Below are 15,006 nucleotides of genomic sequence, written 5' to 3'. Positions count from 1 at the left end.
TTCAATAGTGGGGCTGTGAAAGGGCGTTTGATTCCTGTTCTATCGTGGTGGTTAATGAAGGGGCACTACGGGCGAGAGAGATTTGCTGGAAGGAATGAAAGACAAAACTCTCCCCAGATTGCTTTTGTCTGGGGCTGCAGCTTTGATGGGGCTCGGGCTTCGCCTTTGCCAGATCTCCAGTAAAGAACAAGCTCCCTGCCTCTGCCTGCCCCCCACCCACCCCCCCTTTGCAGATGTGGGAGTGAAAGCTCAGGGCTTCCCAAGCTTGGAGGGAGCTGCCAGCAGGCGGGGGAGACACTGAGGGTCTCCCTGCCCCCTCTTCTCTCCCTCCCTTGTCCCCACATGAAACCAGCCTTAATGAAAACAAGCTGCTCCACAGCGATCCTAGCCAGTGAGCTCAAGGCTGCAGAGGAGGAGGGCTCCAGGCTGGGCTCAGATAGACACCGTCCCAAGGAGCCAGAAGAAACTGGGCAAGGAGTGCAGGACAAGCAAACTTTCCCCCTTTGCTTTTACATTCTCTCAAGCCCTGCAGACAGACCCCCCCGGCAGGAGGGTGCTGGGAGACGTTAGCCTCTGTCTAACCTGCAGCTGGTGAGTACAGGCAACTCCCCCATCTTTCAGACCCTTCCCTTCGCTTTACAATATTTAATCTACAAACACAATTGCATCGGATCCCCCCTCCCCAGCAACCGTCTCCTTTCCTTTTTCAAACTCCTCACTGCAGCTTTTGCTGCAGCACGGTCCTGGACTGGTTTGAGTGTTTGTTTCTTTGCCATAGAGATGTGTGTATGTTTTCCCCCGTGTGTTGATGTTAGGAGTTCATGCTCATTTGTGAACCAAGCTGACTGTGCTCAGCTAGACAGGCCGGCTGGCGGAGGTCTGTTTGGAATACGTGGTGCAAAGATTTCACCTTGGAGTTGCTTGCAGAAGACCAGTGAGAGACAAAGGGAGCCAGATGCTTAGCTCTGGACCCTTGCAAGAAGTTCTCAAGCGCCACTGAAGCGAGCAGACTGAGCTTGCCTGGCCAAAGCAGGGTGCGCGTGGGAGAGGCCTGATATGCATTTGCATCAAGGGAGCAGAACTCAGTGGGCTGGGGGTTGCCAAGCAGAGGAAAACTGCGTTAGATTTGCTTCCTTTGCTTTACAATTAAAAATCCCTGCTGTGGATCGAAGCAGGCGTTTGGGGGGAGAGGAATGTGCTGGGGGTTCCGGGGGAAATTTTTGGGGGGGCACATTACAGTACTGGGGAGGAGTTTGGAAGTGGAGATGATGGGACTCGGGGCTATATAGGGTGTGACTGGACAGGAGTTTGGGGGCAGCGTGCTGGGGATTTGCACAGGAGGGCTAGGGGAGGGAATGCACTCTGGCGCTTGGCTGGGCAATGTGGTTGAGAAATGGGCTGCCCAGGCAGTGGGCGCTCAGCGGGCCATGTCTCCGTTCTTTCTTGTGGTCAAAGGAACATGGCCCAAGCAGCATGTGCTGAGGGGTGCGATGGCTGGGAAGGACGACCCCCTAACAGGGAGCAATTTGGGTGCAGGCAGGTTTTTGGGGGGCAGGGGAAGAGAGTAAAAATTTGCAGCTTTCCCCTGTTCTCTTTTTGCCCAAGCTGCACGTTGCGAACCATTGAACAGAGTCGGATGCCATTTTAAAGGCGGGGGGAAGAGACGTGGGGCTCGGCCTTCTCTTTGCTTTAAGCGTCAGTGGCTGAAACCTGCCGCTGCTCCCTTCATAGCTCAGGGCTACTAGATGGCTTCTTAATTTCGTTGCAGCCAGGATGTCCAGTAAACTCACGGTCTGCCGCTGCGCAGCCTTCTCGCTGCTATACCAATGCCCCCTTTGGAGGGGAGGCCAGCACTGAACTAAACACAGGGGGGGAGGAAAACTTCACTCCAAACGGAGCTGACAATGGAATTGAAGTGGTATTGAAGCCATTCAGGGCTACTGGTCGGCTGCAGCAAGACTGGCTGTGAGACGAATGTGGTGCCCATGCTGCGCAGACTCCTGGTGAAGTCAGAGGGGTTTTGCCTGAATAACGACTGCAGGCTGTTGGCCTGTGGGTCGTGGAGTAGAATATCCCTTATCTTTGCGGAAGTGGGGCAAGCCATAAAGTTTAGCTCCGGGTGTGAAGCTCCCTCTGAATTTAGGGTGTGGGTGGTTTCATCATGTTGATCTGGGCCCACGTCGAGTGCCTTAATTCCGCTTTGCTCAGTGCTTTATAAAGCTGTGTGAACGAAGGCTAAGTGGGAATAATTATTAGCCTCCTCGTTTCTCCTGTTGGTCCAGGCTTGGGGCTTTTTTTGCTGTGTAGTTGAGGGGCGCAGCGCAGCGCCTGGGACCAGGAGAAGGTGGGGCTGGGGGATGAGGCGACCACATGGGAGTCACAAAACCAACAAGTGTTCACAAAATAAACAAATTTGATTAATAATAATAAAAAAGGCCAGTAATAGCAGGTAAGAAGGACCCTAGCGCCCCTTAGAGCAGCTGCTTGCCATGACTCTGCCTTCAAAACAAAACCCCGGCTCCCTGGCTGGCTTTGGAGAAGTTGGGATCTGGATTTCGGGGGACCAGATGTCCCGATTTTTGGGTCTTTTTCTTATCTAGGCTCCTGTTACCCCCCACCCCGTCCCGATTTTTCACATTTGCTCTCTGGTCACCCGATCTGGATTCAAAGTTTGCAGCTTGAGCTGGTCTCCAGCACGCACCTGGGTGACCTCAGCAGCACGTGCTCCTTTCCTCCTTGCTAGCTGCAAAGCCTCTTTGCAAAGATGGGAGAGGAGAGACGCTGGTCCTTTTTTCTGTGTTTGAAGGGGAACCGGATTTCGGGGAGAGAGGAGAGTTACTGTGGGGTTTTTTTTAAAGAGAAGCGTCTGTTGTTTTCTTTTGTTTAAAATCAGCTTTTTTAAAAAAAAAACGAAGGGGGTGGGGTGGGGGGTATTGAAACTGGGGCCGGGCACCCTGGGAATGGAGTGCAGCTGGGTCCTGGGGGCTCCCTGCAGGCTGACTGCTGGGGCAAGGAAGGCAGGAAGTCTGCTGCTGCCCGTCTACGGAACGCGGACATGCTCCAGGGTGGCCAGGCAACTGCTCTTTGTAGCCCATTGCATGCAGAGAGGGAAAAACAGAACCGCTAATGGCAAAACTAACCCAGAGCAAGGCTGTGGGTTCTTTAGCTACTTCTCTGGCACCTCAAGATCTTTATTCTCATAACACCCCTGTGAGGGAGGACACTAGCTTCATTTTACAGATGGGGAAACTGAGGCAGGGAGTGCCCTAAGATGGCACAAGAGAGCTGGGAAATGAACCCTCATCTCCTGAGCCTCAGGCCAGCAGCCTAACCCCAGGGCCATCCCTCCTCTGAGCTCTTTCACTGAGCCTGCTAGTGATCAATGCAGGTGAGTTCAGCCAGGTGATCGCTTCTCCTTTAGGAGCGGGTCAGTGGCGAGAGCTGGGCGAGGTGTTGGCTGAGGGCTGACTCAGCCATGAGGATGCTAGTTTGCACCCTGCCTGTCCACATGAGAGCTCTGCAGATCTGGGTGTGACAACACAGCAGAGCGGAGGTGTGGGTTGGAGTGTCTGCTTGCGTAGCTCTGTCTAGATTACACTGATCCCAGGTTAAATCCATCCCTTCAAAGAGAATGGGGGAGGATAACACAGGAGCAGTAACAATGGAGGGGAAACCCCAGCTGAGTTGGTCTAGATACTCCTAGGGCTTGAGGAACTGTATGTGCCCGTCCTTGGGCCAATACAGGTGAGCATTTAACTATCTGGGATCTGGATGGTCTCAGAATTCCCTCCTGACTAGGAGAGAGGTGAGATCGGGGCAGAGTGTGCTCCCTGTCTGGGAGAAATACCCCTTCCCTGTGTGGTTTGCCTGAGGGAAGCTGCAGGTGTCCATTCTGGTCTATCCGTGTCACTGATCATCCCTCGGTGGCTTGCGGCCCATGCTGGTTGGAGAGCAAGAAGCTGCTCACCGCAGCCGGAGTGTCTTTCCTGTCGAGGGTTAAAGCTGGTTGCCTGGGGGGCGTGGGGGCATTACACTGGTCCTGCCATCCCAGATCCTCCCATATGAACTGGCAGGGTGCAGTGACCCCCATGCAATTCGGGAGTGGGCAAAAGGGGAAATGCTGTTGGTTGCGATGACCTGCAGCAGAGTCAGGCCATGAAACAGCCTTGGCAGAACAACCTGGAGATCTGAGGTCACACCCCACACACCTCGAGAGCTGTTCCTGCCTCCTGCAGGGTAATGCACATGTAACCCCGCTCACTAAGCACCACTGCACATCACTTAGCGAGCCCAAATATCTGTCTCAGTGATTGCAGGGAAATCCGGGTTTGCTGGCAGGGCAGGAAACCCCCCAGGCTAACCTCGCCTCTAGCATGAAGGGGCTAAGCTCTCAACAGCGGCAGATGACTGGGAGAACGGAATGGTGCTCCCAGAACAGCTCCCGCACTATTAGCCAGGGATCGGTGTGGTGCAGACAAGGTTCCAGCAGCTTGTGGTGGTGGTTTTTGCCTCCTGCACTGATTTACCAACGAAAAGGCCGTTTGTACTAGTCACTCTGGTCACGGAACCGAGACTCACAACTCACTTCACACAGGCTGGTCCAAGGGCCGGCAGATGCGGCGGCATTTGGTTACTATCTGTGCCCTGTTACCAATACCCTACGCCATCCCGTCCCTGTTGCACCACTTCTACTGATGTAATGCAGAGATTCTACAGGGCAGCAAGTCAGCAACAAAGCTGGGAAACGGTCTTTGTTATCGCTCTAATATACCCCCCGTGCCCACAGGGAAACATAACTTGAGCTCAGTGGTTTGAGCATTGGCCTGCTAAACCCAGGGTTGTGAGTTCAATCCTTGAGGGGGCCACTTAGGGATCTGGGGCAAAAATCTGTCTGGGGCTTGGTCCTGCTTTGAGCAGGGGGTTGGACTAGATGACCTCCTGAGGTCCCTTCCAATCCTGATATTCTATGATTAAAGAACTGCCCAAGGTCGTGTGTAATGTCCTTCTCTGCTGGGCACAGCCTCATTTCCTCTAGACAAATGGAAAAACATAAGTGCATCTTGCATCTTATTTTACATCATTCCTGATGAAGAGTGTGGGGCACTGGCAGCCTTTGTTTGCTGAACCTGCCAGATCTTCCTGTAATGCCTCTGTTCAAGGCACACAGGGTCAAGACAGCAAAAGTCCCTGCTCTCAGAGGCACCTGGCAAACATTACCCTCTTGTCCTCCACTGGATCAATAGATGTAATATATGTAAGTGGTCCTGCTGGTGGTTTGTTTCTCCGGGGCTGTCTGAAATGCTGTTCGTAGCGAGGATCGTGGCAACCGAGGCATTATAGGGGCATCTGGGGCCATTCTCCCTGCCCAGTAGGTGCTAATCTGGAGTGTTGGTCATTGGGAAGATCTTGCTCGTGGAGCTGGTAGCGGGGAGCCTGCAAACATCTCTGTCCCTCTTAGGTACCAATCTGGGTTGTGCTGACCACAGTGCTCTGGAGGTCTGGGCAATCCTAAATGCATGAGAATCTCTCCTTCTAGCCCTGCAACGCCTGCTAACTTAGGAGAGGGATTGCGTGTGGGGAGGGGAAACCTTTGTGTAAATTGTCCCTGTCCTTTAATGTGGATCAACTCAAAGAATGGGTGACGCTTCCACTAGGTTTTTATTAAAGCAAACCAGCTCTCCCAGGAGCTGTGTGAGTGACCTTGCAAGGAGCTGCAGGCAGAATTGCTTCCACTAATTCCATCCCAGGTTTGAAGCCTGGCATGCTAAATCACCCCCCAGCTTTCAGTAACCATCTAATAGGAAATCACAACATTTGCAGTGGAGAAAACTTCGCCTTGGCTGGGGCAGCAGCGCTACCCCAAAGCAACCCATTTGAAAAGGGCCATCTGGACAGAAGTCCCATTTCTGCCCCTGATAGAACTGAGAGTTTCTTCTCCTCTCTTCTCGGGGCCTGGAGTTTTGGCAGAGGAGGGAGCTGGCTGTGATCTCTCTTCCAACAGTGAATTATCTGGAGCTGACCGTGCTCCTATGTGCAGCTCACATCTTCCAGCACCCACGTTACACTCCACTTAAAATTACTGCTGTGGTTTTGTCCTCCGTTTCTTTTGTTGCTCTTCTCACGCTTTCCAAACTCGCAGAAAGCCACACTTCAAACCCAGCACTATTCCGGACTGGGCTCTGGCTCTCCGTTGGCATGAAAGAGGTCGCGCAGGCAGCAATTCAGCAAACGCTTCCAGAAATCTGAGCTTAGCCCCAAAAGCTCCTGACTCAGTTTCTCCCATCCAGCTGAAATGTGTTTTTCACACCCATTTGTGTCAAGTGTAATAAATGATAGAATATGTGAAGTGAGCTGGTTAGCGCCTAGTGAAAACATCCCTAGTCAGTGCAGCACAACTTAATTCAATGGGACTTAAGTGCATGTTAAAGTTAAGCGGGTGTTTAAGTGCTCTCCTGAATAGGATGAACCTTAGCACGTGGGTAAGTGCTGTCCTGACTCGTGGCCTTGCAAACTTGAATGAGCTCCAGCTGGCGCGGTCTCGCTAGCCAAGGGATGAGGGGCAGGGTAGCAGAAACTTGCAGTGGATGTTCCCCGAGTGGTACCATCTTGGGACTAGTCACAGCAATCATGTCCGAGGGGAGTTCAATCATTGTCTGAATCTGTTTCTAACCAGGCCTGAGGCTGCTGATCGTTGCACCATTGTTCCAGCTACACACGTGGCTCTAACAATTAGTAAACAAAGCGTGGGCTGGATTAGTGGAGCTGCACGTTTGCTCTTCTGTAGTTCAGTCTGTTCAAAGTTTCCATTGTCAACCTCAGGTTTCAGGAATTTATTAATCAGCCAAACTAATGTTGCTTGCGCCAGGATCTTGGCGCGCAGCACTCCCACCCCAGCAGTGCATTTATAAATAACACGAAGGGGAAAAAATCATTTCATCTGTTTTTCATCTGTTTTTCAAGTACGTCAGCGTAAAACAGATGGAATGTTGCACTTTACGATGCTTCTTTGCAATCACAAAAATGAAATCAAAGTTCGGGCTGGTTTTTCTTTAGGAAATCAAACTTGGCAAGTAACTCGGGACCGAAAATAATCAACGTGCTTTCCTTATTTTGGAAAGAAATGGCAAAAGCAATACCATTAAACTTTTAAAAGGGGCTGCCCGGTAGCTACTGTGTCTGCTTTGAATATGATAATGTATGCTGCCTCCTTTTAATAGTCTTGCCAGCAAATTTGTTTCAGTAAATGCAATTTTGTCTCAGACATTAATTTTAAAAAAACACACCCTAATTTTCACTCCATTTGGGTTCATTGAATAAATAACATTTTTTTAAAAGTGTCTTTAATGGCTAGATCAGACACGTTTCTATGGAGATGGATCTGATCTTATTGGTTCAGTATCCCTATAACCCAGTGGGTCTCAAACTTTTGTACTAGTGACCCTTTTCACATAGCTAGCCTCTGAGTGCGACCCCCCCTTATAAATTAAAAACATGTTTTTATATATTTAACACCATTATAAATGCTGGAGGCAAAGCAGGATTTGGGGTGCAGGCTGACAGCTCGTGATCCCCCATGTAATACCTCGTGACCCCTTGAGGGGTCCCGACCCCCAGTTTGAGAACCCCAGCTATAACCAATGCGATAGGTGAACAGATTGCAAAATTCTTGTATTGGTGATATGCAAATATTCAGGAATTCCTTTGTGAAATTCCCTCCCTATTTTTGCTACCTGTTGACTGTCTGATTTCAGGTGAGCTTCTCACAGAGTAAGGTGCTAGTCAGTGACAAGGAGGAGCAGCAGAATCTGATGCTGTCAGTGAAATACACTCGAGCACAATGCCCCCTTTGCAGATTTTAAATGAGCTATGGGCTCTGTGCCAGGCCAAAGCGAACAGCTCTCCAGCAGTGCACTGCAAATATTCAAAATGTGCAGCTTACTCCATGTTGGGTAACTGCGGACGTCACATGGTGGTCGTGTTCCCTGATGGAAAGGTTTCTGAGCCAGCCAGCCAGGGCTGTGTGAACGTTGGAGTTTATTATTAATACATTATTAGTCATTGGCATTTGCTTGTGGCCCCTGACTCGATGATTGATGTGACCAGCCAACGCTGTGCAAGCTGCATGTTGGGACTCTTGGATGTTGTTATTGAAAATTGTCCCGAGAAAGAGTGTCCTATGGCAGGGTGGGGTGTGTGTTGTGGGAGAGGAGAGGGGAATCCTTAAGGGGTTGCAGACGTGGCAATAAAAAGGGTGTTTTATATTGAGCTGGTTCGCTGTAGGGGCACTGCTGCTCCCAGATTAAGATACTCCTCCACTTTTTCTGGACCACTTTAAGACCTCGAGGGTGGGTGATAAATCCAGTCCTTCGGCGCCATCCACTGGTGTTATGACCAGCCACGTGTTCTGCCCAATTATATGGCAAGAGCAACCAGTCAAGCATACTTTAGCCTAGCAGCCTGGAGGTCAAGACACCCCTTTTCAAGGCCTGCCAGCAAGGGAAGGCATGGTCTGCTGCCATGGGATTAGTTAAAGGGGCCCCTGACTAAACCCACGGATGGGCAGGTGTGCATTGGGGCCCCTACCACCCAGACACACATGGCGCAGTGTGGCAGGCTCCTAACCTAGCCAGTGCCTGGCCACAGACAGCTCTCCCAGGGCTCCATCCTTTCAGGGCCCAGGGACCCCCCAGAGTCCCTCGAGCTGCAAACGCACCACACACGCTACTATTTAAAGAGCCTGGCCTCCTGGCTTCCCCCTCTGGCTTCTGCTTGGTAAAGGAGTTTGCAGCGCATGGCTGGGAAGAGCTGTAATCGACGGGGGAGCGCAGCATACGCTTCTTCCCCATGAAAATAAGCAAGCGGGAATTATTTGTCAGTTTCCTGGGGTGCGCTTCTGTGTTATCTTTTGCAAATGCACTTTCTGTTGTGAGACACGCCCAGGCCCCACGGCGCTTAAAGTAATTTATTGCCAGGTCTGGTTTCCACCAGAAATATCTTTATAGCTGCTAGAACACACCGAGCTTCCCAGGGTCTAGTGAGAGCTGCATAGCATCAGCCTCCCAGCCATTCCCCTCGTTAATGGTGGGTTTGAGAAATAGCCCGACAGGTCACTGCAAGTTCCAGGGGGTCGTAACCTCCAGAACAGGGGCCTTGTCAAGGAAGCAGGATACAATGTGCTTGGAGGTCTTGCGTCAAACCACTGCTTAAACTGTGCAACCTGTTTACTGGTGGGCTGGGAGGCTTCCTCCTAGCAGAGGGCCACATGGTTAGAAAACGCCAGGCACACGGGGCTGAGTTAACGATGCTGTGGCGGTCTCCATTGCGAGATTCCTTGGGCTTGGTGGTGGTGTTGCATCTTCTGACGGTCACGCATTTCCACTGGCCGAATGTCGTTGCTAGTCAGTGGGTGGCAGTAACATGGGCTGGGGAAGTTCCAGACAGCTTGGTCAATGGGCTGAAGGGTTGAAGCCCAGCCCCGCTTTCTTGGAGGTGCAAATCGGAGCGGCGCTCCTGAAAATTGGCCCCAGTCGTCGTCCATACGAAAAAAGGAGGCAAAACGGAGTAGAGGATTTGGAGCTAGTTGGGTAAGAGATTTTGGATGGATCTGAACTCGGCTCTGGCGAGGGGCAGGAGTCCCATTGCCACGACTCTGCTGTGGCGTCTGTCATACGCAGTATTTGCTCTTTATCATTGGCAGTTTCCTACGGGCAGTACATCTATGCAACATGAACAATAAAAAAGCTTGTGATGTAGCTAGCGGTGTGGAGGTCATGGGCAGGGGGTGCACTGAAATATCAACAGTAGCCATGTGCGTTCTGCAAGATCATGAAAATGACACTCAGGATCAGCAGGTGCTGAGGGCCGGGGGCTGATCGCAAAGTCCAGCTAAGAAAGACAGCTCAAGAAATGCAGCTTCTTCCTCTGGCTTCTCTCTCTGCACCGTATCCTGAAGCTCTGGCTGATGTTTAAAGCAATCATGTCCTGAGAGCTCCGTTTCCCACCCTTTCTCTGTCGTTTGTTCTAGAGGGACCTGATAGCCATTCCATTGTTAAGGTTACGTCTTAATGTGGGTTGACAGTGGAGCATAAATTCCTGTTTCTCTCCAAAAGCCTGAGGCTAATCCATGTGAAATTTCACTCCGGGTTAGTTTTATGTCCTTTGAGTTTTTTGGGCAGGGTTTCGTTGGGTTTCTCTTCATACATTTTTAATAGAAAGTCTCTGAAATTGGGCTGTGGCTGAAATTTCTCCTTGGAAGCCCTCTTATTTTACTGGTGACCACTCTCTCTTAAAGACCCATGTCCCAAAATAAAACCCCACCATACTCTAGCTACATCAAACGTAGCGGAGAGATGGACCTACTGCGCCCCTCCCGCAAACTACCCACCCCCCATTTAAAGCATTAAAATAAACCTAGGAAATGAATACACCTGAATGGTTGGTTGTTGAGAAGCAGTCAGGGTTGCGACACAAGCAACGTAACTGACACAAACCACAAAATCAAGGGCATGAAAAGCGAAGCCACCTGCCAGGTCACACCCTTTGTTCGTTCCTTTACCCAGAAGCACACACCATACCACAACTCATTGTCATTGTTCATTGACCATTGTCACAACTCCCAGGCACCTCAGACCATGCACCAGAACTTTGCCCAGGCCAGATACTAACTTGTCCCTGTTTTCTTTCTGTTCGTGGCAGATTCCGGTCTGGGAAATGGCTGCTCCAGCTACGGTCTGTGTGCTCCTTATGCTCATGGCACCTCTGTGCATCACGCGATCGACACGCATCCATGCGACTGTCCTGGATGATAATAGTGGGAGTGGAGACAATCCGGGTGCCTCCATCCCCTCCTCTGCGAGTGTGAATTTGGGGGTGAATCCTACAGCCGGGACTACTGCTGTGAACTTTGTCAATGGCACCTTGACTTCGATCAACATCTTCGAGAGGATTGTGAACTTCTTTAAAGAGTACATGCTGCTAATCATTGTGGTAGGGTCCTTAGTTTTTGTGCTGCTCTTCATTGTATGTGCAGCCGTCATCGTGCGGCAGAAACACAAGGCCTCTGCCTATTACCCGTCGTCGTTTCCGAAGAAGAAGTACGTGGACCAGAGTGACCGGTCGGGGGGTGCCAAAGCTTTCAGTGAAGTTCCTGAAAAGGCTCCTGAGACGCACCCGGAGGAGCCCGTGGACTCCTCCAAGCAGCTGCAAGCTGATATATTGGCCGCTGCCCAGAACTTGAAATCCCCAGCCAAGGTCTGCATGGCGAATGGAGATGGGACCAAAATAGAGGATAAGCCCCCAAAAGAAGAGGAGGAAGGGACCAAAGTGGAGGACGACAAACTAACAGCGGAGTGTGTTTCCAAAGAACAGGCCGCTCCCCAGGAGAAAGCTGAACCAGCCAAAGAGACGCCCGCTCCAAATTGCACAGCAGAAACGGAGGCCAAAGGAGAAGAACCTCCCTCCATTGAGGAAGTTCAGCACGTGGAGCAGGCCAATGAGTCCTCACCAGAAGAGCTCAAAGAATGCCCCGGGGCTGCCGATCCCGTCATGCAAACCCCTGAAGGTGAGAAGCAAGATGTGTGTGTTCCAGCGGCTCCTGATGCCTGTGCTCCGGGTGTCTAATGCAGGAGAGCGAGACAAATGGACCTTCGCTCCTGAACAACGCTAAAGCAATGGACAATCACCATTCATCAGCTGACCACGTTATTGATTCGGAAATTGATTCAACATGCCACGGCTATTTTTCTATTAAGTGGGCACGATAGATACCCCTGTCGTTATACCAGCCATGGTGCCCAGCTCTAATATCAAAACATATTCGGTTTAGTACACTGTGTTTTACATTAACAGACCGTTCAGTTACTGTGTAATTGCTTAGTAGCTCTCACTTACAGTAAGTACATATGTAGTGGTTAGAGGTGGGCTTGATCAGAATCCATGACCTAGCTTTCAGGGTGAGTGACAGATCTGGAATGAAATGTTGGGGCTTAAGCCTGTCTCGAATAGTGGCCTTTAATTATATATGGTAGGACCAGTCATTTATATGGCGCAAATCTTGTGGGTCCTTACCCAGGTATCTAGGGGAAATCAATGGGAGTTTTTGCCTGAATAAAAACTGTGTGAACATCTATGGATTTGAACTCTACTTGGTGGGAAATCTAGGGCTTTATCCATTAGGGTCAACATACAGTTCCAGAAGAATTTCCAGGCAATTCTTTGTTCTCTGTAAAATAAGCTGTTGCTGGCTTTCTTGCAAATGTTATTTTTCTAATTCATTTTTATACTATTTGATGGAGGACTTTGGCTGGAAAAGAAATTGTGTGTGTGGCGTGAGTGACTCTAGATGGGATTTTCGGACCTCGCCCTCTCGACTAGTCTGAAAAGAGGAGTGTGCTTCATATAATGGGCAGCTGGACCATGTCATTCCATCTGGTGTGAAGAATCTTGTTTTCAAACATAACCTCAGACTTTTCGTCTGGCATCAGAAAGGCTTTACCGATATTTATGACCTTCTGTAATATTTTTTTCAAACATTCTAATCTTCAAAGGACCGTAAGAGGGAACCTGCAGCTCTTTGTAGACTTCCACAACTGATAGAGTTTTACAGTTGTTTTCTTTGGCCTCCATATTTTGTTGCAGTGTATAATAATTATTCTAGATTAAAAAGAGTAAGCTTCTTATATCCACTGATTAACTGTTCCATAAAGATGTTAATATGACTCACAGAAATATATTTTACTCAGGGTTTCCATTAAAAAAACACAACCATGACAACTTGACTAAAGATACTAGGTAATGGAGGGGGGAGAAAGAGAAATGTAATGGTCAGAAGTTAGCTTTTAAGTTTTATGCCAACATTCCACTCATTTCTTAAACAAGAAAATTCCTGTTTGCAATTTTTTTTTTTTTTCTTGCCTCCCTTTTCCACCATTATTAATAAAGAAATTTTCTATGCAGATTTGTTTTGTTTCTGTGGCCTCGAAAATGAGGAGGGTGATTTGTTAGTTTGGTTATTGGATATTTGTTTTATGGGGTTGCTTAGAAGCCCCTGTCGCCCTCTCTGGAGTAGTTCACAACCATGAGTGCCTACTTCAGGGTAGAATGTCAAAAACAGGGCAGTCACCCCAAACTGGTGGCATGTTCTGTAATTAGATTTCACCAAGCCAGTAAAGTGCTCCAGGAGTTCACATAAGTCTTACCAGGGAGTCACAGACAGTCCCCTTAGACTGTCCAGTACAGCGTGCCACCCAGGTACGCTGGACTTAGCGACAAATGGTCACTTACTGCAAAAATCACTAAACATTCAGATTGCTTCCAGTCCCAGGCACCCAGTCACTTACCCAGATCAACTGGTACCCTAGATCTTACACCAAAGACAACGCCTGTAGCCAATCCTGTAATAAAGGTTTACTAACTAGGAAAAAGAAATAAGAGTTTTTTACAGGTTAAAGCTAGCAAACATATACACACAAATGAGTTCTCATCTAAGGTTCCTAAAGATGACAGAGACATGGTAACCTGTCAATTCAAAATGTCTTTCAAGGCGGACCCACAGGTAACCCCTGGGGATCTCTGCCTTAGTTCAATATCTCTGGCCCTGTGAGAGTTCAAACAGCATAGAGATGAAAAATCTTCATGTCAACTATTTTTATGTCCCTCTTCCCGTATTCAAATTAATAAGACAAGGCCTTCTGCACGTACTGCTCCGTGGATGGATGGGGGGGCAATTAACAAAGCTTTTGTTTTCTGATGCGGGGAAGGGAGCAATTCCCAAGCCTGGGTTCACAAGTGCAGAGCAAACATCTTCAAAGTTATACATCAAAACTAACCTATTTCCTTATAGCGTGGAATACAGACATTACAAGTGAGATTAATGCACGCAGCAATTTACACACATTTCATAAAGTCTAAATACTTTCTCAGAAGACTAACACCTATTTTGAACAAAACTAACCTAGAGGTGACCAGGTTTGGTTTCCAGCTATGAGTGAGCCAGTTCTTAGCTAATGCCGATGGCCTTGGCCAGTGCTGGCACTTGATTTACTAGTGTCACAGTCCCAACCAAGAGCAAGGCTCAAGATTTAGTGCATACATTGCATACACACATATGCATGGCTACACCACATCAGGCAATCTGCCCACCAACTGCCACCCCACCCATCCCTTGTGATTCATTATCTGTCCAGCTCTCCTAGACGTCCTAAATAGTAGCAAACAATTTTAGTGGCGACTTCTGCTTAAACCTCAGAATGTCTCAGTGCCACGTCTGGAAAAAGCTGCCTTAAATGTATTTCTCCCTTGGGATTAAAACAGGAAATAGCCGGCATAGCTTTGCCCATAGGAAAGAGCTGAGTGGGAACAGCTGAGAGGCCTTAGTACTGATTTCCTTTGCTTTTAGCCTGGTTCTCGGCAGGCTAGTAACGCTGGAGGGCAAGGGGAGCGCGAATGGTTATTAGTCACTGCAGTAAGACAGGACTCTTTCCTGGAAAAGCGTTTCAAATGGATTTCTCTCGATTTCAGTCCTGGTGTTGCTGCAGCAGTTGTCAAATTAAAGAGTGAGCCAGCAAAGCTGAGAGAAATGGTACAAGCAAATCAGCACTTTTTCTGCTCTCCAGATTTTGGGCAATGTGCTGCTCTCCGTTTCACCTGTGTGAATCCCCCATCAGCCCACTGGCTTCACTGGTATGGGGGATTCACAGCAGTAATAACAGCAGAGATTGGCCCTTGGCATGTGCACTGTGGTCAGGGCCCCCTCTCAGCCCCCACCTACAGCCTCCTCCACCTGCAGTTCTACTGCAGCCACACCTGGAATGATGAACCAGTTCCCTGATCCTACAGTGAGATGTGAATGGGGAGAGTATTGCAGAACTGGACCTTAAGGGCTCAGTCCCAGATCCTCAGAGGTATTTAGGAGCCTCGCTTCCATAGCTCAGGGGATCCGGGCCTCAGCCTCCATCCCAGGGCCAAGCATTCCACCAGCAGATGACAAAACCCTGCAACTGTTGAGAG

General features: G+C 49.4%; 1 protein-coding gene across 1 annotated transcript; it reads left to right on the top strand.

Annotated features, from left to right (window-relative positions):
• The first annotated feature begins 244 nt into the window (after positions 1 to 244).
• TMEM119 (transmembrane protein 119) lies at positions 245 to 12,953 on the top strand. The gene is made up of 2 exons (XM_005298570.4): positions 245 to 591; positions 10,696 to 12,953. The coding sequence occupies exon 2, from the start codon at positions 10,711 to 10,713 to the stop codon at positions 11,617 to 11,619; it is 909 nt and encodes a 302-aa protein (XP_005298627.2). The 5' UTR covers positions 245 to 591; positions 10,696 to 10,710; the 3' UTR covers positions 11,620 to 12,953.
• The last annotated feature ends 2,053 nt before the right edge of the window (positions 12,954 to 15,006 follow it).

Source organism: Chrysemys picta, chromosome 15 (assembly GCF_011386835.1).
Source record: "Chrysemys picta bellii isolate R12L10 chromosome 15, ASM1138683v2, whole genome shotgun sequence".
Taxonomy (NCBI): domain Eukaryota; kingdom Metazoa; phylum Chordata; order Testudines; family Emydidae; genus Chrysemys; species Chrysemys picta.
This window is presented reverse-complemented; position numbering and strand designations above follow the sequence as displayed.